General features: G+C 48.7%; 7 protein-coding genes across 7 annotated transcripts; 3 read left to right on the top strand and 4 right to left on the bottom strand.

Annotated features, from left to right (window-relative positions):
• Positions 1-49: 49 nt before the first annotated feature.
• AO090003001184 (uncharacterized protein) lies at positions 50-1,393 on the bottom strand (the record flags this gene model as incomplete). Its single annotated transcript, XM_001820219.1, has 1 exon — positions 50-1,393. One exon carries the CDS (start codon positions 1,391-1,393, stop codon positions 50-52), a length of 1,344 nt encoding a protein of 447 aa, XP_001820271.1.
• Positions 1,394-2,409: 1,016 nt separating this feature from the next.
• Positions 2,410-2,871, bottom strand: AO090003001183 (uncharacterized protein; the record flags this gene model as incomplete). The annotated part of the gene is made up of 1 exon (XM_023235212.1): positions 2,410-2,871. One exon carries the CDS (start codon positions 2,869-2,871, stop codon positions 2,410-2,412), a length of 462 nt encoding a protein of 153 aa, XP_023090251.1.
• A 282-nt stretch (positions 2,872-3,153) lies between these two features.
• On the top strand, positions 3,154-4,212 carry AO090003001182 (ubiquitin family protein; the record flags this gene model as incomplete). The annotated part of the gene is made up of 3 exons (XM_001820217.3): positions 3,154-3,175; positions 3,243-3,458; positions 3,533-4,212. 3 exons carry the CDS (start codon positions 3,154-3,156, stop codon positions 4,210-4,212), a joined length of 918 nt encoding a protein of 305 aa, XP_001820269.1.
• Positions 4,213-5,110: 898 nt separating this feature from the next.
• AO090003001181 (putative RING and UBP finger domain protein) lies at positions 5,111-6,992 on the top strand (the record flags this gene model as incomplete). The annotated part of the gene is made up of 2 exons (XM_023235211.1): positions 5,111-5,674; positions 5,766-6,992. The coding sequence occupies 2 exons, from the start codon at positions 5,111-5,113 to the stop codon at positions 6,990-6,992; spliced, it is 1,791 nt and encodes a 596-aa protein (XP_023090250.1).
• Positions 6,993-7,469: 477 nt separating this feature from the next.
• Positions 7,470-8,447, bottom strand: AO090003001180 (3-demethylubiquinone-9 3-methyltransferase; the record flags this gene model as incomplete). Its single annotated transcript, XM_023235210.1, has 1 exon — positions 7,470-8,447. The coding sequence occupies one exon, from the start codon at positions 8,445-8,447 to the stop codon at positions 7,470-7,472; it is 978 nt and encodes a 325-aa protein (XP_023090249.1).
• Positions 8,448-12,387: 3,940 nt separating this feature from the next.
• Positions 12,388-16,050, top strand: AO090003001179 (putative C2H2 finger domain protein; the record flags this gene model as incomplete). Its single annotated transcript, XM_023235209.1, has 5 exons — positions 12,388-12,454; positions 14,078-14,225; positions 14,628-15,010; positions 15,062-15,201; positions 15,265-16,050. The coding sequence occupies 5 exons, from the start codon at positions 12,388-12,390 to the stop codon at positions 16,048-16,050; spliced, it is 1,524 nt and encodes a 507-aa protein (XP_023090248.1).
• Positions 16,051-17,162: 1,112 nt separating this feature from the next.
• Positions 17,163-19,350, bottom strand: AO090003001178 (RMD1 family protein; the record flags this gene model as incomplete). The annotated part of the gene is made up of 4 exons (XM_001820213.1): positions 17,163-17,392; positions 17,442-17,627; positions 17,685-19,209; positions 19,300-19,350. 4 exons carry the CDS (start codon positions 19,348-19,350, stop codon positions 17,163-17,165), a joined length of 1,992 nt encoding a protein of 663 aa, XP_001820265.1.
• Positions 19,351-19,670: the final 320 nt, after the last annotated feature.

Genomic DNA, 19,670 nt, shown 5'->3' with positions numbered 1-19,670 from the left:
TCATGAGGATGGAATAATCACTTCTATTAGAAAAATAAACCAATCCCCGTCATGCAACAATCTCAAAATACCTTAAAAAGTCCTGGTCCTTCCTGAGCACCTCATGCTCCTCAACCTCTACCTGCACTAAAACCTCGAAGACCCTCGTTGCTCCGCTCGAAAAGTTTGGCAAGATTACCGCGAAAGCTCCGGGAAAGGACGAAGGAACCCGAAATGCAACAGGTCTCAAATCACCCCCAATATCGTACTTTTCTGCGTTCCCCGAGTACCAGGTATTCATGAACACATCCATGTCACTGAAGTCTGCCTGGGAACCCAGTGTCTCCGTGGGAGCGAGTGACTTCATGAGGGAGGTCATGCGGCTGATTGTGGATAGGCTAGTGGAGTTTATAGATTGACGGATTAGGGTAGCTGCAGCTGCGAATCCACGGTCACCATCTGAAATTAGGGCCTGGGCAGTGGTAGGGCCTGCTTGGGTCCCGATGACGGCGTTGCCGAAGTAGCGTTCAGAAGTTTTCTTCTCTGGATCTCGAGTGCGGACATCAATGGGGTGGACGAAACGGGATGGCGAAGAGGATTTCTCTGGGTGCAGGTTGAGCCGAGCACGGGTAATTGACGTCCAGGCAAGGGCAGATATGCAGTCGTATGAGGTTATGTAGTCAACCTCGGTCAGATATGGGGTGCACCGCGCTTTGAGCTTTTGAATGGATGCCTCAGAGATCCGGTATATGCTTGATCGGAAGGTAGGTGGCGGCTTTAGCTTAAATTGACTCTTCTCCATGACATAGAACATTGGGAGCTTTTCCAGATGCTCCTCTCTGGAGGAGGTTGTGCCAGTCTCTGGGGCATTGTATGGAGCTCTGTTGAGGTCTGGAATGTAGGTAGGCATCTCCAGCCCTTCCTGATATGCCTTGCAGCTTTGACAGATAAGAGACATAAATGTATCAATGGAAGACCAGTCCCCAGCCGCGTGATTCATCCACAATCCTAGAATCAGGCCACCCTCCACGAGACTTAGTTGCAGAGCGCATACCTGCTTTGGGGCTGCTGATTCCTCCGGTAAAAGCTCAGTAAAGTCTATATGATCTGGAGAAAACGAGTCCTGGACTAGGGCAGAAAGCGACTTTTGTTCCTTAGACTCAAACCGGCGAGTGCTGAGCTTGACCTGGCTTCCTGGTGGTATCACAATGCAAAGTTTACCATGCTCGTTGAATTCCAAATTCCCTGCCATAAATGGCAGTTGGCTGGTCGCGTTCTTCACACCTTCCGCCAGGGAAATGATCAATTTTTCTAGATCAATGGTGGGTTGGAGCTCATAGAATAGTAAGACTTTCACAGTCTTTGTGATACCCATTTTGTCCATGTCGGACAGCTCATATTTCACGTCACCCATTGCTTGACACTGTAACGAAGCTCCTGATCGGGCTAGGATTAGTATAGATTAAACATAGATTAAACATAGACATTGAGCAGAGGTAGAGCGTTGAGTTCTTACCAGTCTCAAGAATATACTATATTTTGCGCTAGGTTTTGAACGCCGTAAGCTATATCGTTATTTTTTCAGCGTAACTTGCACCGTGAGAGTAAATTCCGTTTGAGTGAGCATATACAACTACTTATATCTTGTTTTATGTCCACTGCCCCTATAAGCCTACTAGTCCCGAATGGGGTGCCCGACGGTCTGTATGAAGTTCAGGCAACCAATACTAACTGGTTTCTATATTAATGACCGTTTTTTCAGGCCACAATTTTCTTCTTCTTGTTCCATTTCGGCGTGCTGACAGCAACATTCTAAGATCAAGACCTCCTAGGGTTAGGCCTTTATGTATTACCAAGATAGAAACTCGATTCTAGACCATTTAGCTGAAGGGTAGCGTTTCAACTACTCGCTGAGGCTATCTCCCCCAGGCTATTCAGCCTACCATCTAAATAGCACATAAGTAGTAGATGCCTCCAGAATCTGTAGATCAGATAAACAGCACATGGTATAAAGCTAACTATAAGTAGTCGTAAGGAAATGCTCAAAAGAATCAATCAGCTCAGGAGTATTAAATAAGACCACGCAAGTAGTGTTGCTATTGTGGCTTGTACAAGTCACTTCGCTTCATTAATAGGCGCAGTAGTTGCGCTGGTTAGCTAGGTAATCATTGTACCTGCCTATTCAGGAGTGGAGAATTACCGGATGCGCAAGGTCGATCACCTGACCCTCCTGCCGTTAGCGCTGGCCGGGGCCGTCTCAGAGACCCAACTATTAGGCTACTCAGAGTGTCCACTGCCCCCTCACGGGGCGATAAGCCTGGATTTCACACGTCATCGCTTCTTGCAGCGACACCGCGCAGGAGGTCGCCAGAGTCAGGACACAGGTATTAATCACCTTTCAAAGACATCACCATGAAAAAAAAAAACAAGTTAGCGCTTACCACAAACGTAGCAAATCTTCGACATCGTTTTGGTTTCCATTATAGGTAACGAAGGAAAATGGAAGATTTCCGTTTGAAGATACCGACTGGTGGCGTCAGTGGCGGGTACGGACGGAATCGTCCCTACTCCATCCTTAAACTGATAATGACTCTTCCCCAAGGTTTGGATGACACAATTCCTTCGGTTTTCGTCGTCCACAGCCACCATTCTAGTGAAAACTTTGAACCCAGTAGTACTCTCGCAGTACCATAATCGCATGTAGAAGCCAACAAGTAGGAGTCGATAGCGAGTCGACTGAGTCATCCGCCGGAACACTTCTAGCAGTTTCCCCAAGCCCAACTGAGAAATCGCCGAGCGGAGGAACAAAGGATCGCCCTCTGACTGGCCGGAAAAGGAGAAGAAAGTGCCAGGAGATGCCAGAATCCTAAGGTTCAGCCGGCGCTTATCCATTTAAGAGTGAATTGACCGCCATGGTCCGTCCTTACATCACGTTATCGACCTATCACTGACCGACCCTGACTGACTAAGGCGCTTTGCCTCCGTTGCCTCTCCCCTCATCTCTCCTGACCACCTACTTAAACTGCTCTTTCTCCTTCTCGCCTTCTAACTTCTTCATCCTCCATCATCCTCTCAGTCACTGCGGCTGTTGTCCACCTACCTTTCTCCCAACGTCTCCCTAAAAATACTCCTTACTACCTTCTATACAACTGAAATACTTTCACCGTCGTCATCATGCAGATCTTCGTCAAGACTCGTGAGTATACCTGACTCCCATCTCCAGTCTAGCGCCACCTGGCATCTAACACTCTGTTCGTCTCTAGTTACCGGCAAGACCATCACTTTGGAGGTCGAGTCGAGCGACACTATCGACAACGTCAAGAGCAAGATTCAGGATAAGGAAGGCATTCCTCCTGACCAGCAGCGCCTGATCTTCGCTGGCAAGCAGCTTGAGGATGGCCGTACCCTCTCTGACTATAACATCCAGAAGGAGTCCACCCTCCACCTTGTTCTTCGTCTCCGTGGTGGAATGCAGATCTGTAAGTTCCCTATTGCCCTGTTTGCCACCTGCAACAATATCAAGTTGTCAGCTTACTAACTGATCTATCTGTAGTCGTGAAGACCCTCACTGGAAAGACTATCACCCTTGAGGTTGAGTCAAGCGATACCATCGACAACGTTAAGAGCAAAATCCAGGACAAAGAAGGCATTCCCCCCGACCAGCAGCGTTTGATCTTCGCTGGTAAGCAGCTCGAGGACGGTCGTACTCTGTCGGACTACAACATTCAGAAGGAATCTACTCTCCACTTGGTCCTGCGCTTGCGTGGTGGTATGCAGATTTTCGTCAAGACTCTCACCGGAAAGACAATTACGCTGGAGGTTGAATCATCCGACACGATCGATAATGTGAAGTCAAAGATTCAAGATAAAGAGGGAATTCCTCCTGACCAGCAGCGTCTCATTTTCGCCGGCAAGCAGCTCGAAGATGGCCGCACTTTGTCCGATTACAACATCCAGAAAGAGTCTACATTGCACTTGGTCCTCCGTCTTCGTGGTGGTATGCAGATCTTCGTTAAGACGCTCACTGGCAAGACTATCACTTTGGAAGTTGAAAGCTCGGACACTATCGACAACGTCAAGTCAAAGATCCAAGACAAGGAGGGTATTCCCCCAGACCAGCAACGTCTTATCTTTGCTGGCAAGCAGCTAGAGGATGGACGCACGCTCTCAGACTACAATATTCAGAAGGAGAGCACCTTACACTTGGTCCTGCGTCTCCGTGGTGGAAACTAATGTCTTGTTTGATTTTCTGCTATCGTTACTCAACTGGGTTGAGTAGCCTTGCATGGCGTTCGGTTGGTTCTAGGCCTTTATGATATGATTCAACAGCATACTTCTTTCTGTATCACTACACAATGTTGTGGTGCATTACATAGTTCAGTCCCCATTATCTACGATCCTTCTCTACAATGAATAACAACCGATTCTGTTCGGTTTATTGTGCTACGCATTCAAGCTTGGTATAGAACTGTCTCTTCTGGTAGTGTCTCATCTAGTAGATGTAGATAGCAATCTCCTTGTCTTCTTTTGTTTATTTGCGCATAAAACTATTTGAGAATGCGACAAGTTAAAGTTGAGTAATCCCTCCTTGTTATTGATCTCACCGCTGTTATCGCATCCATTTTGCCACAGCTCCCTATCACACGTGACAAACGGCTCGCCGAAGGCGGGATGGAAGTCAAGCTATGGATGAATGTTCTAGACAAAACAAAATCTAACCAGTTTGAATCTCGTTGTCGTAATAACTCGGAAAAACCCAGCGATATGAGCATCTGCCGGGATGCCCTCATATTTTTACCACCTTGTGATTGAATTATTTGCACGCCCTTCATCTGATTCCCGAGGCGCCTTCCACAGTGCGGACGATCCGTCTCCAACTTCATTAGCCTTTGACTCCATATGTGAAGCTTTACAGCCAATTCAGAAGCGGTCGCGACGCTCAGCCCGCTATCATCCGAACGGAAAACTCCCAAGCTCTTCGACGCTTCTTTCTAGCGACGCTTGCAGCTTGAATTCCGTAGTCCAGACTGTACATCCCACTACCCCTCGCCTTTATACGAAATCGCCGACCAGCGCCCCCGATTTTGAGAAGGACCCGAGATTGGATAAACTTTCAGTCGAGTGCATTGATATGATACCCTCGGACCAGGAGGCAATAGCCTCGAAGCGGGCTGGTAGACGAAGCGATCCCAGGGATAACCTCGTTGCAACAGGAATCGGCACTGATATTCTCGGGGGTCTACGTACGAGGGGCAAATACATACCGCTCGACCAACAAACCCCCAATAGTGTCTGGGGAATAGTGCATCTGTACCGAGATGCACAGGAGACGCCGTATTTAGTTGAGGAGGATTATCCTTCGTACCTAAAAGGATCCGCTGCTGCGAGACAACCGTACGATGAACTGGGCGGGGGCTCTAACCCACGTCAGGACGTGCAGGTGGGGGAACAATCTTCCTTCCTGTATCCAGACGATGACTGCACGACTTTGTGTATACTCGCCGTTCCGTCATATATGTCACCATCGGATTTTCTGGGATTTGTGGGTGAGGCAAGCATGGATGACGTGAGCCATTTCCGGATGATTAGGACCGCCAGAGCCAATCGGTATATGGTTCTGTTGAAGTTTCGCAGCGGGAAGAAGGCTAAGGAATGGCAGAAGGAATGGAATGGGAAGGTCTTCAATAGCATGGAGGTGAGTGTTACTCTAGCAGTAACCTTCTTGTCGTATTACGCAGGTATAATTGCATGTCTTGGTACTGATTTCTCATTGTTGTCTCGAAAAGCCTGAAACATGCCATGTCGTATTCGTGAAATCAGTGGAGGTTCAAGTCGTGGATTCACAAGCACAGCACGGGGGTACGGCCACTCATCAGAACACTCTCTTATCTCATTCTGCGACCAGTCCCCAGCGTGCAACCATATCCTCTACAGGACAATCTAGTTCCATACCATCAGCCACACTATCTACGAGACCTTTAGCACCTCCCACACCAGCCCTCGTGGAGCTGCCAACATGCCCTGTCTGTCTAGAACGCATGGATGAGACCACTGGCCTGCTTACGATAATCTGTCAACATGTTTTCCATTGTACATGCCTGCAGAAGTGGAAGGGTAGTGGGTGTCCCGTCTGTCGCTACACACAAGACGAGTTCCGCAGAAGCAGTCAGGGCGCACTCTACGAAGACGAACCGGCTGAATGCAGTGTGTGCCATTCCGACATCAACCTTTGGATTTGCCTGATCTGCGGGGTTGTCGGTTGCGGTCGCTACGATGGCGCGCATGCTTTTGATCACTACAAAGAAACCTCCCACGCGTTTGCCATGGACCTCGCTACGCAACGTGTCTGGGACTATGTGGGTGACGCATATGTTCACCGCATCATACAAAGCAAAACCGACGGCAAACTTGTAGAGCTCCCGGCCGCGGACAACAGTGCGCTCGACCCGCCAGACTGGACAGACGCAGTACCCCGGGAAAAGCTAGAAAATATGAGTGTGGAGTACACCCATCTACTTACAAGCCAGCTGGAGAGTCAGCGAGCATATTTTGAGGAGATCGTCGAGCGAGCTGTTGACAAGGCATCCCAGGCCAGCGCAGCCGCAGCTTCGGCGCAGGAAGCAGCCGAGAAAGCCACCGCGAACTTTCGCTCATTGCACACACAATACGATAAACTGGAAAATGAGACATTACCCAACCTCGAACGAGACAAGACCCGTGCCGAGAAACGTGCAGAGAAGTTCGAGGGGATGGCGCGCAAAATGGAAAAGGAGTGGCGAGAAGAGAAAACTATGAATGAAAGTTTGATGCAACGCATTGAACACCTGACTTCCGAAGTAGAAAGTCTCAAGGCGACGAATGCAGACTTGACCGAGCAAAACAGGGACCTCACATTCTTCATTAGCGGCTCTGAACGGCTGAAGAATGAAAGCGAGGATATCGTCCAGGGTACTGTCAGTGTTCCTGAGCCCCAAACTAACAAAAAGAAAGGCAAGGGGAAGGGACGAAGATAATCGTCGGATGAGCAACTGTAGCGGCTCTAACCAAGCCGATCTTACTCCTTGCACATATATCAACAGCATAGCTGTCAGGTGCAGTCCGTTGATGTTGTATGTGGAATCCTTGATGGAAATTCCATAAGTGTCGTGGAGCACTTTGTTCAAGTTATAGGACGTTAACCTCCTATCGCTGCTCAAATCGCCCCCAGCATGAAACAGATACACGCCACGTGCAAAAATGCTCGTGCACTCGAAGATCGGACGTTCTATCCCAGTCTCCTATTGCTACTTAGGTAGATGCGGCACGAGCCAGTTATGGCGTACTTTACGAATAGTGACGAATATTTATACCACAGCCTAATTCATAAAGCTCATTCATTTGCTTTCTCTATCTGTAATCTACAATTTTATATATACACCCAATAATACTGTTTTACAAGCCCCAGATGCACCCTTAGCCTAACTGAACAAAGCACAAATCGAGATATCCACTCAAAGCCCCTTCCTGATAGCCCAGAAATAGTTCCCCCAATTCTCCGATCCAGGAACCAACTTCCAGCCTATACCGGGGAAATACATCACTCCGGAACACTTCCACCTCATACCTTGCAACGCATCACCTCCAGCACGCAGCGACGCTCCATCCTGACTCCGCATCAGGCCCTCCTGAGCCCAAGCATACAGCTCATCAGGGTTAACAAACTTGCTCCACTCGTGCGTCCCCCTCGGCACAACACCAATCGGCCACGGCGCCTCAGCAATGACCTGGTTGACGAGGAACGAAGGGAACGTGCGCGCAATAGTCGACCCAACCAACCAACCACCAGGACGAAGGACCCGAAGACAGTTCGTCAAAAAGGCAAGAGGCGACGAAGCGGCATTGGAGTCGACATGCTCAAGGACCTCAAAGAGCGTGACTATGTCAAACTTCTCATCCTCGGGCGTCTCACGCTGCGATGCGACGATGTCCTCCAGCGTGCAGTTTTTGTAGGTGAATTTGCCGTCGCGGAGATGCGCTTCGACTTTGGGATCCATGCGCGCGTGGTCGCGGGCGATTTTGATGAGTGCTGAAGTTGGGTCGATGGCTGTTATGGACGCTGCTTGCGTGACTGTTTGGGAGGGGCTGTTTGCGTTCGTGGGGATCGTGCGGGCCAGGGATTCGGCGAAGATGCCGCCGCCGCAGCCGACATCGAGGTAGCGGAGGTTGTTGACTGGGGTGGAGGTCTCGGGTGCGCTGGCGCGTGGCGGTGGGAGGCTGTCGAATAGGCAAGATGCGATGAAGTCGTGGCGGAGGGGGTTCATGAGATGGAGGACCCGGCTGGGGCCCATGGGATCCCACCAGCTGTTGGCGAGCGAGGAGAAGTGAGATAGTTCATCGGCGGAGACGGAGGTGGAGTGCGCTCGGTGAGGGGAGTTGAGATGGCGGAGGAGGGAGGTGGCCTTGCGGATGGTTGGTCGGAGGTTGGTCATCTTGGATTATGTTGGTTGAGACTGTTTTTATTTTTATTTTGCTTTTTATTTTAGAACGGGAATTTCGTTTCAATGTCGGTCAACGGTGCATTGACGTTTTGAGGATATGAGAGCTGCTACACAGTTAGATATTGCACTGAACTGCAAAAGAATACAATGTAGTGCATACTTTGATTTTCTAACAAGGCGCATCATCAATTGGTTGACATTGCTGCGCTTCTTGATCTCTGAATGATAAGACAAGCCGAGAATTGGAGATTGAAGCTCTGAACTGCTATCGCGAAAGTGATGTTGGCATTGCGAACAAACATGCCAAGAACTTATGTCATCCCTTTTCCCATTGTTTACTTGCTTGAACTCTACAGCTACCGTACATCTGGAGTACATTAGCTGCACATCCACGCATCCGCTCTCCTACATGTCAGACTACAAGCTCAAGGGACATAACCAATTTTCAGAACATCTTCACTAATCATTAATATCAGCTAGTCTTACTCTCCATCCAGACCCTCGTGACAAGTTACCCCAAATCCGTAACCTATTACGGGTACCACACACCGACTGTCGACCATCAAGCCTCTAAAACCCTACTAAAGGGGGAGGGGAGTCGTCTCCAACGGAAATCTGCCGCCGTTCATTCCAAGCTAGGCAAGAGGTGGTCGTACTGTATCGAGCTAACTATCTGACGGACTGGCCGGATTGTGCATCCATCGCATCCCTCTAATCCACCCGGTGGACCCTCCGTGCCCACTCGATAGTTCTACGGCCCTTCCAGAAACATTCCGTGTCTGGTCATATGCGCCCCATAGCTCGAGTCAATTTGTCGGTCTGGACAGCTCTGGTCTGGCTTGTCTGTCCTACGGAAACATAACCCACATCTCCGGGAAGATCATCCATCTCGTTCGGGAGCATGTTGCTGGTCGGTGAGGTAAGCCAAAGAATGGGTGGGATTGTGGGACTCGTTGGGTGCGTTCCTTGCATTTACGACTTACGTATGTTAGTAGATAGACAGATACTAGTACTTCGTATGTTCGTTGTACTACAGGTTGAGCTATTATGTTTGCTCGGGGCTACTAACTACTTAGTCGTACTTTAGGGGAGTGGTTTTTTTCCCCTTCTTGTCAGGGTACGGAGTACTTTAGGGGTCGTTTCGTTAGTGGTTGGCGTTGTAGCCTTAAAGTTTATTCTCTCTTTTCGGTATGTCGTGGACTTTTCTTGTATGTCTAGGTACAGTATTTAATTGAGAAGGTTTGGGTGGAACAAAAAAAACATCTCGTGAGGATTTCATTCATGTCTTTGGTGCCAGCTAAACCCCCCCCAAGTCCTGCTGTATCACGCACGGATATATACACAATGTGGCTGAACTTTCGCTGGCGCCGAAACATGGATGAGGCTGCAGTAACCAGAGTCCCGGCTCCTTGGCCATTGTCTGATCAAATCCAATGCATGAACCTACTTACCAGTCCCTTCCCCAGGGCTGACATATGCACCTTCCCGGTCGGCTCTAGAAGGAAGTTCCCAAGGTACTTTTGGGACTGATACATCACGTGATCGATTTACGTTTTGGGTATGATCCAAACAAATGGAGCATATACCGGAGTTGGTGACCGTACCACTAGCCATGATGACGTTAAAAGACACGGTGAACGACGGGAGATGATCGCCCTGTGTAATCTATACATTGCAGACCCGTTGACGGTTTATCCCAGCCCGTTCGTAGTAAGAAAAGAAATCCCTCCCTATTCTTGCCCGGGAGAAAAACCACTAGAGGCAGATTTGAAACCGGCCAAACAGCCCGTTGCTAATGGGCAGAATACCATTTGTCCAATGATAACCCTGGGTCATTATTGCGATCTCAATAAACTCCGTACCCAAAAACTATGGACGAGCGTCATGCGTCCATCCGTCCCTGCCTCCAGCCACATCTCCGGGACCCCGAGCGCCCCTGACTCTGGCGTCGCCCTATATATTTGACCAATAAATTTGAAAGAAAGCCCAGGGTAAAAAGGAGACGTGGGTCCTGCTGAATCATTGATTCACAACCAACACGGACTTCTGCAGCGAAACTTATGATATGATGATGACTTAATGTCAATCCGTTGACGTCGCGACGCAATCGAGATGTGAGCCATCTAAACTCGCTTCGAAGAGAGACGAAAATGCCAAACCAAAAAAAGAGAGAGAAAATAAATAAAGAACCTCTTTTATTCGAAGCAAAAGACTTGGCTAATGTTTCCATTCGGTTTCGCATCTGTTAAAAAAGGCCACCACGGTGAGAGAGGGTGGTGGGCAAATGACCGTGACACGCCCCAGGCACCAGGGGACCTGACCACCCATCACGTCTCAGACCAAGCGTCAGAGTGGGTTACGGCGTTACGCAGCCGCAACGGCACATGCGATGGACGCTTTAGAAGGCTTCCATCGTCGTTCCAAATTTTTCTAGAAGGTCTGCGGAATACCGGATTCGCTTGGCAGGCAAACGAACAGCTTTAACTTGCAGGCAGGATCCCGTTAGTGCGGTGGCTGTGGAGCCCCTCTCTGGAAGAAAAGGAGAGAAGCCACCGTGAGATGATGAGTCCCAAAATCCTGAGAGAACCACTGTCGCAGCCTCCTCCGTCAGGTCCGTACACTAGCAGCACTAACCTGACTAGTTGCAGCCCAACTAAGGCGAGATGGGACTAGGCGGTAGTGCTTTACCCGCACCAAAATATCCCCACGGCGCATTACCGCCCTCCCCTCCCCCCCCCTTCGTAATCATTTCAACTTCACCCATCCCTGTCGGTTTTTCCGTTCGCGCTGGAGGTGATGTGATAACCTGCAGGCAGATGTGACATGCAGTTTTTGGACAACAGTTTTGGAATTTATTTTTTCCTTTCCCCAGAACCGAGGCAAGATTGTCCCTGCAGGCATGATCATGTATGCGCGTTCAGTGCAGCCGTACATATGGGTCGTGTACATTATACATACCGTTCAAAATATGATACGTAACTTCTGTACTCCATATCCGGACCTTGCGTGGGTCAAGGTTCCCTCGCCAAAGCCAAGGATCACATCCGATTCCCCATTATTCGAACCTTTCTAGAAGGAAATTAACTTTCGCATCGGTCGTTCTAATCTCAGGCCATGTTCGACACCCTTCAAAAGGGGGTCCCATCGGTTGGGGTTAGCCGTGATGTTTATTGGTCATATCATGGATTATGATCTAAGTTAGTGAAGTACCTCCCGCCCTGAAATTTCGTCAAGGAGAAGAGAGCAGATGTCGACTGATGTAGGCTGCCCTGTCTTTTGCATTAGAAATTTCAATTTTCTTTTTCTTTTTCTTTTCTTTTTTTTTTTTTTTTTTTCTTTTTTCGTTTTCTGCCGTCACTTCGATTTCCGTGTCCGACAAATTAGGAAGGATTTTCCAACGGTGGCCTCCTTGAAAGCAATTGTATAACAAGACCACGCTGTAGGAGATATGCACTGACGATCTTGACGCTCTCACAATGTGATAGGTGCGAAGTAAGCAGGCATTTGCAGCTAATGGTCGCACGATAGCTGCGAGGTGCATGACAGCACACACTGGTCACTTCAAAAAGTTGGGTTAACTTTTTGGTCTTTGGAATCGAATGATTATGGACCCCTTGAAAGGTTCTGGGGTAGGGCAGGGTAAGGGAAATAAAAAGTAAGCTTCTAAAAGGAGCACGCGCTTTTCATCTCGGTTGGTTCCTGGCGATGGCTTCCAGTCCCGATGTGATTGGTCCCCGACCTTCTTGCGTTATGCAGTATGAAAGCTGTGATGATGCTTTTGGGCTCTTCGGCCGAACCAAACAAATAGGCGGCGTTCTTCAGCACTGGGCGTAGGTAGGTAAGTATCTCCCATACTCGCACTCTAGAGCAGAAAATAGAATAAATTATTATTCATTCAGATCGGCACCAAGCCGTATCCACCGCAAGAGCGATGCTCGCACGGCCAGAGAGACGGGGAAAGCCACGTTGTGGAGCCGGAAGCGCGCTGAAGCCTGAAGGTGACCTTCGAGCTTTCGTTCGGTCGGGTTCGACTGGAGCCACTTGGGGGTTTTAGTGGAAACGTGCGAAGCTGTAGTAGTCTCCGTACACTAGGCCGCGAAGTCCTGACTAGTACTCAGTAATAAATCAAATAATAGAATAATAATAATAATAATCATAGTACTAATAATAATACCCATTTAATTTCATGGCCAACTTACCCAAACAATAATAAAAGAGGCACCAGTCGTACGGTGTGGCTTTGAGGAGGAATCCTTTTTCTTTTTACAAGAGAAGCAAAGGTTGTAAGAAAGTGACTTCAACTACTTGTTTATTTTTATCTTGTGTTTTTGGAACCGTTAAGTTTTTTTTCCCTCCCTTACTACGACATATTATCTACCTTAATACCAATAATACCGAGACCGTCATTTTACTTCATCTCCCGTCACCTTCTCCAAAACCTCCGAACACTTTTTTTTTATTCCCTCAATATCATCATCATCCTTTTTTTTTCCCTATTTTATTTTTTTTATTTTCTATTTTCTTTTCTCGCCCATCCTTTTTTTAATTTGTCTCTTTTTTTATTTATTTATTCTTATAATATTCTCATCCCACTGGATAAGGGGTATAAACCACTTCTCGATATCTTTTTATTATTCTCTTTTCCCCCCCTCCCCCTCTGTTTAAATAAAGTCCGTGAGGCGTTATCCAACCGGAGCGTTCATCTACTGTTTTCCACCCCCTCCGCCATTGGAAGCCCAATCGAGCCGCCAAACCTCAACCCCAAATTTTTCTATTTGACTTGAACTCCACGCGCTCTTTTATCCTACTGCGTCGTGAAGTCTTCCGTCCAAATAGCGCATACTTCCTCAACGACTTCTTTCTGTAAGTGCTTTCGTCATATACATGAAGTTCGTTCTTTGCACCGCAGTTTCCCCGCTGGTTGGTCCCGATGACGCAGATGAATGATGCCTATACTGTCCCACTTTTTCTTCCTTGGTGAATGCGTATAGTCGCTTTTGCAGTGGCTTGTTGCGAGAGTCAAGATACTTCGGAAATCAAACTCATGGCGTTGTCGCTGAGTGAGCAAGTTCATCGGATCTGCTCAGTGTCCATCCACATCTTAGCAGAGGGCTTGCAGCTTCACACCTGATAATAGGAGCCTGGCATGATCGCTCGTCCAAAGCGAAACTTGCTAACATGGTTGTACTTCCTAAATAGGAAACGCCGACCTGCTTCGTTCCCTGTCGCGAATTGATCGCTCTTTGCGCCCTTCGAGAACGGATCCTGCCTTTGAAGAGTACAAAAACGTTAAAATTACCCGTCGGCGACATTTTCCCAGACATCCGAATATTTCTCTTTACAATTCCCGAGGTCGTGTGGCGGTGGATTTGTCCCAGAGATTAGTGTGATCTTGCGATCTTTGAAAGTTCAAGAATCTAGTCGAGATTCCGATTTCCCTGTCGAGTAGCACCCGCTATTGCCCCAGAAAATAACATCTTCCTGCGGCTGTCCGACGAGGCTTACATCGTGTCTCAGTCCGTCTGTGATTTCTGAACCGACCTGTGGAGATTGCAGTGAGCATCACGCCCCGGAGTCCGGCAGGAAGGTCGAGAAATTTTAGAAGCCCAGTCCTCTGCTAGGAGTGAAACTGTCCTTCGATTGTTTATTTTTCGGGATTGAAACTATATCAGAGCCCGAAGTTACCCCTGCCTTCGTTGCTCACATTCTTGGTTGCGAAAGTTTGGAAACCTCGCCCGCGGTGGTAAATTTTTCGGCAGACCCAACGAGGTGAGTCTACTATTTTATTGCTTGTTTTTTGGCGCAAGCGAGTTTACCTTCGGCAATGCTTCCGGATTAACTGCATTAATTTTGACTGTCGAAACGATGAACCTGACCCCGATCTTATCTTACATAGTTTTATTGTCTGGCACTTACGCCGTACGCAAGCCACAGCTGCCCCATTGTCGACCGTAAAGTGCACCTCGCGTGTCGCACCGTCAGCACCTCTCAGTAGCTGATCTCACAATTTGGTGGGATTGAATTGCCTTGAGACTGGAAGGTACGCCGTGGAGATTATCCTACGGCTACATCTCAGAGGGACTACCGCAGGGTAGCTTTGATTTGTCCTTGACTACCGTCCCTCAGCTCCCCGCTGGGTCGGGTCATGGACATCACAACTATCTTGAACAGAAAAGGTTCTGCAGCCATGGTTGCCGCAGAATTCGATCATCAGCAATTTATACAGAATCCTCATCTTGATACATCATCTCCAAAGATGAAGCCGGAGCCTGGGGTTTCAGAGGCTGGTGACCAGCCAGTACTTGCGTACCCTCCTCACGCGCCGCTCGGCCAAGTGCCAAATATGCATCCGGACATGCGATACCAACCGCAGACACACCCGAACCCTGCGCTACCGCTTTTGCAAAACCCTTATATGCCCGGAGGGTATACAAGTGCTCCTCCGATGCCGAACGGCGGTGCCCCTCAGGGCAGGACAGATCCTCCACCCAAGACATTCCACTGTGGCACTTGTAGCAAGGGATTCGCTCGACGCAGCGATCTGGCGAGACATGGTAAGACTATTCAAAAGGTACTATAGTGTTCATTTAACTGACAAAGCGTAGAACGGATACACTCTGGTATTAGACCACACGCTTGTGATTGGCCAGGATGTGGTAAACAGTTCATTCAGCGCTCTGCTTTGACCGTTCATTCCCGCGTCCATACAGGCGAAAAGCCGCACATGTGCGAGAGATGTGGAAAGGTACGTGTCGCTATACTTCATTTGGCAAGGGCCAATGATCAATAACTAACATTGTGGATATAGCCTTTTAGCGATTCATCCTCTTTAGCAAGACACCGCCGGATACATTCCGGTAAACGCCCCTATAAATGCCCCTATGCCAATTGTCAGAAGACCTTCACACGTCGTACTACTTTGACACGCCATCAGAACCACCATACCGGTACCATTGAGGAGGCTGCCGCAGAAACTGAAGCCAATCTGAGGCAAAATAAGGAGAGGGTGAGAGCCCCCGGTGAGGGAATGTATTCAGAACATGGCTCTGTTCATTCTACCCCATCTCCAGCTCACCACCCTGCTCTCTCACCAGCTGGCGAGCTCCCTCCATTGAACATGCCCCGCTCGTCTGGCGAATACTACAGCATGGGAAATGGTTCTATTCCTCCGCACGTCCGCGGAGACTTTCCACAGGCCAGTCCTCGCGCTTCTCCAACGGCAACCTCTCCATCTCTGTCCAGTTTTGGTAGTGCTCCACACACCCGGCCATCGATGACTTCTCACCCATCCGGTTACGGCCCTCCTCAACCTCTCGAGCCGCCTGCCAATAATGATCATCGGCCCAACAGTGTTAGTGGGAGTCCCCACATGACAAGCTTGGGTTGGGCTTCGCCGTCACACGGTAGCATCCCGTCACCGGGCTCTGCAACTGATTTTGGTTATTCTGATCCCAATGGTCCAGCATACCCAAACTCAATGCCCCCTCACATGTACTTTCCCAACTCCACCATCCGACGCCCAACTAGCACTGAACCGGAGAACTACGAGATGAAGCCAAAAATTGGCGAGAGTGCATGGTCCACGCCGGTCTAGAGTCTCAATGATCGGCAGGACCTCTGATATTGGGACATAGAGATCTGGTCTAGAACCAGAAACATTACGCAGTGTCCAAACTCAAACGATGAGTCTGACATTAGCATATCTTTTCCTTTGTACTGGCATTATTTTCCTTTGTTCTTCATTACAGGCCTTGCATAACAGCATATCGTGTTTCTCCCTTTGATTTTGTTTCGATTCCCTTTGTCATACATCGTTGTGGATATCCGAGATGTTATTCTCTTAGCATTCCGTTTGAAGGTGTAAGCGCACTGGAAGGAGTCCGGGCTTAGCTGATTTGATTCCCGTGTTTTGCTTCTGCTCTCTATTTGTTTCTCCTAATGTGCGATATGACTCGAACGAACACAAAATAAATAAATAGAGAGGTGGGAATGGTTCAGGGCTAGGTTGGACGGGGTTTTTTTTTTGGGAACTGGGATATTCTGGTCTGGTCTGCTTTGGTCGCGGGGTTCTGGTATCATATACCATGTTATTCATTATTTTTTTTTTATTTTGCATTATCATCTGTCTCCTTATCCCCTTGTCACATTATACCTCATCCATTTAATATCCGCCGTACCCTTGTGTCTTCATTTTTTCCTCTTGCTCCTTTGTCTCCATACTCACATCATTGTAAATGGTTCACCTACTGTATGATATAGAGAAAGAATATTCGCTTAATATGATACCATAGTTCGGTTTCGTGTGTCTTGGGAACTTGAAAATACCTGTTTCCCTCCAAATATCTAGTTGAGATTTCTAGAGTTGAGACCGGTATGTAGTACAGACACGACATGGAGTTCATACAGCCAACCAAATTACAATGGGTAGAATGGATGTGTTGGGTCAAACTAAAAGAACCATTCTTCGTATCCGATCTCTTTCATTCACTCTAGTGAAACCCTTGAATTGGTTCTTAAGGATTGTAATTATGCTTCGGATTATACTTTTGAGGATTTTAACTTATTTATTTTCCATGAAGACTAAGAGTAGCAATACCCTGCATTATTACTATGTATGTACATCATCAATAGACAAGGAGTGAGAGAACAAGGGAATAAAGATGATTATAGGAACCTGATTTAACTATGACCAAGGGAAAGGTATAATTATGAATTTAACAGGCCCATTGCTGTTGTGTTTAAGCCTGTGTTCGGGACAGGGACTGGACAAGAACAAGACGGGGAAGTCGGGTTTAGGGCTCGCGAGAAGAGGGCTGCGGCGAAGGAGGTGGATGAGGCGCCTTTGCCGGAGGAGAGGAGGCCGAATCGGAGGAAGACTTCGGAGGTGGTGACGAGAATGGAGATGATGATTAGGACGATGATGATCCAGGTTTGGTCTTGGAGGGTTAGTTGTTTGTTTGGAGAGAGTAGAATATGGGTACTTACGGGACGTCTTGCTGTCGGCTATTGAGTCTGAGAGGATTTCGGCGAGGTCGAGGAAGACACGGCAACGTTCGTTCAGGACCTGGATTCGTGGCTTGATTTCGAGGTATTCGCGGACAGCGATGTACAGTGGGTATAAGGTTGGTTCACTTTCCCAGAAGAAGTTGGGGACGTCTAGCATGTTGGAGGCTGTTTGTTGGTGGTAAGTGGTGGGATCTTGAGTATGTAGGTTGCGGGATAACTTACAGAGATTGACCTCTACTCTGCTTTTGAATAAGCTTCCCAGAATTCTGAACACTTCTTCCCGTTTCATGCCCAGTTTGCCGGTCATGGCGAGCCTACGTGGTATGTCCTTTGCTTCGGCCATTTGTCTGGCCATGACTTCTTCGAAGAAGCAGAGCTTGGTACTCTGGGCGATGCCATGACTGATAGCCAATTTTATCATGTGGTCACCGCTTCGTAGTGTAATCATGTCGTTGTATACGCGGGGGCGAGAGATTTCAGTCGAATATTCAAAGTGGAATTCCTCCGTTTCGAAATCCTCTTCCTGCAAAGGCATAGTAGCCAGCGGAATGGGAGTTCCAGTCACGGACGACGTCGCAAACGCAAGATCGGCGAGGAGATCCTTCTCTTGCCTGTCCGTGAAGTTCCAGAACACTACCACGCCATAACTGAAAACAAACATCTCGGCCACGTTGTATAGCAATCGGGTAGGCTCCGGTGGACCAACGGGCGCTTGGCTATGATGCTCATAAGCTGTGCCATCAGTAGCTTCGGCCCTCGTCCCTGAGCCTTCATGATAGCCCTCCTGGTCGTGCCCAGGCGTCTCGCTATCACTGTGTTGTGAGCCATGCTCGCCACGGCCTCCGAGAACCGAATGCTCCTCTGCTTCCGGCATGTAGTCTTCATGGTGATCACGAAGCTCATTCCGCTCAATTTCTTCATCTAGAAGAGATTTTCCACCAGGCTTCTTCACAACCGGACTACTTCTGAGCCTGTAACCCCCATGACCGGGTAATAACGGCAAATGGTACGCGGTATACAGGCAATCGTCGTAGAGCTTCGTCTTTCCTCCATGTCTTTCCTTGACAAACGTCGCGAGGGAACTCATCTTATAAGCCTGTGCAGTACAATAGGCAGTCACACGAGCCAGCTTTTCCGCACGACGAGCCTTCGGTAACCGCTCTGCATAACTTTTAGCCTTCTCCGGCGCGACCTTCCGGCGGCGCAATAACTCCTCCTCTGCCAGCAGGGGCGCAATGTCATTGTCGACGCCAAAGTCGCCACCAAGCCTCTTCTGTGTCAATAGTCGTTGCCTTACGATTTCGGCATCGAGGTTTTTGTCCCTCGCCAGTCTCTGAACCAGCTCCTCATCCACAGCCTCCTCGTCAACATCTTCCTCCTCCTCATCTTCTGACAGCTTATTATCGACTTCGTCCGACTCAGGAAGAAGAACCAATTTCTCACTCACTTTCGTCGACCGAGGGGGTAAACGGGGCTGAGCTGCGAGACGGCCCATCGTTGCCGCAGTACTTGCTGCGCTGGTGCCACCGCCGGATGCACCTGCCGTCCCTGCGCCAATTAAGCCACCCGTTGCGGATGCAATACGCGACCGCGGACGGGCTCGCGAAGGCTGGGGTGGATGACGTTGTTGCATTGAGGGAATATCCGATGTATACTGGAGCACATTGTCGACTGTGATGAAGCGTGTAGATGGAGAACGACGACGGCGAGGTTGAGCAGAAGTTTGCTGCTCGCGCGAGTCGGTTACCTGAGATCAACACCAGGTGAGTAAAATTGCAAAGGCATGTATACAAGGTAATCCGCAACATGCGGTCAAGTGTAGCATCTCAGTACGTACCAACACATGCGGGCTCCTTTGGCCAGGCACACGTCCTCTTGCGGGGGTCATGGTCGAAGTGGTACAAACGAAGAATACAGAGATAATTGATAAGCTCCAATAGAGTAGATGAGCTGATGCGATCCCAATTGCAGTCAAATAAAGGAAGGTTTCTTTTTCAAGCTGTCTGCAACAAGCTCCTGGTCACCGACAGTAATTGATAACAATCAATTTTGAATGCGCAATGGCATCGCCCAGATCTAGTCTTCCGTTTCAAAGCAACAAGACCAACGCAGCCATGCTATTGCTGCCTCGGCCTGATGGACAATGGGCTAGAACACAAGATAATGATTCTATCGCCCGTTCATTTCCAAAGCTTCAGACCGCCGGGC

Source organism: Aspergillus oryzae, chromosome 2 (assembly GCF_000184455.2).
Source record: "Aspergillus oryzae RIB40 DNA, chromosome 2".
NCBI lineage: Eukaryota > Fungi > Ascomycota > Eurotiomycetes > Eurotiales > Aspergillaceae > Aspergillus > Aspergillus oryzae.
This window is presented reverse-complemented; position numbering and strand designations above follow the sequence as displayed.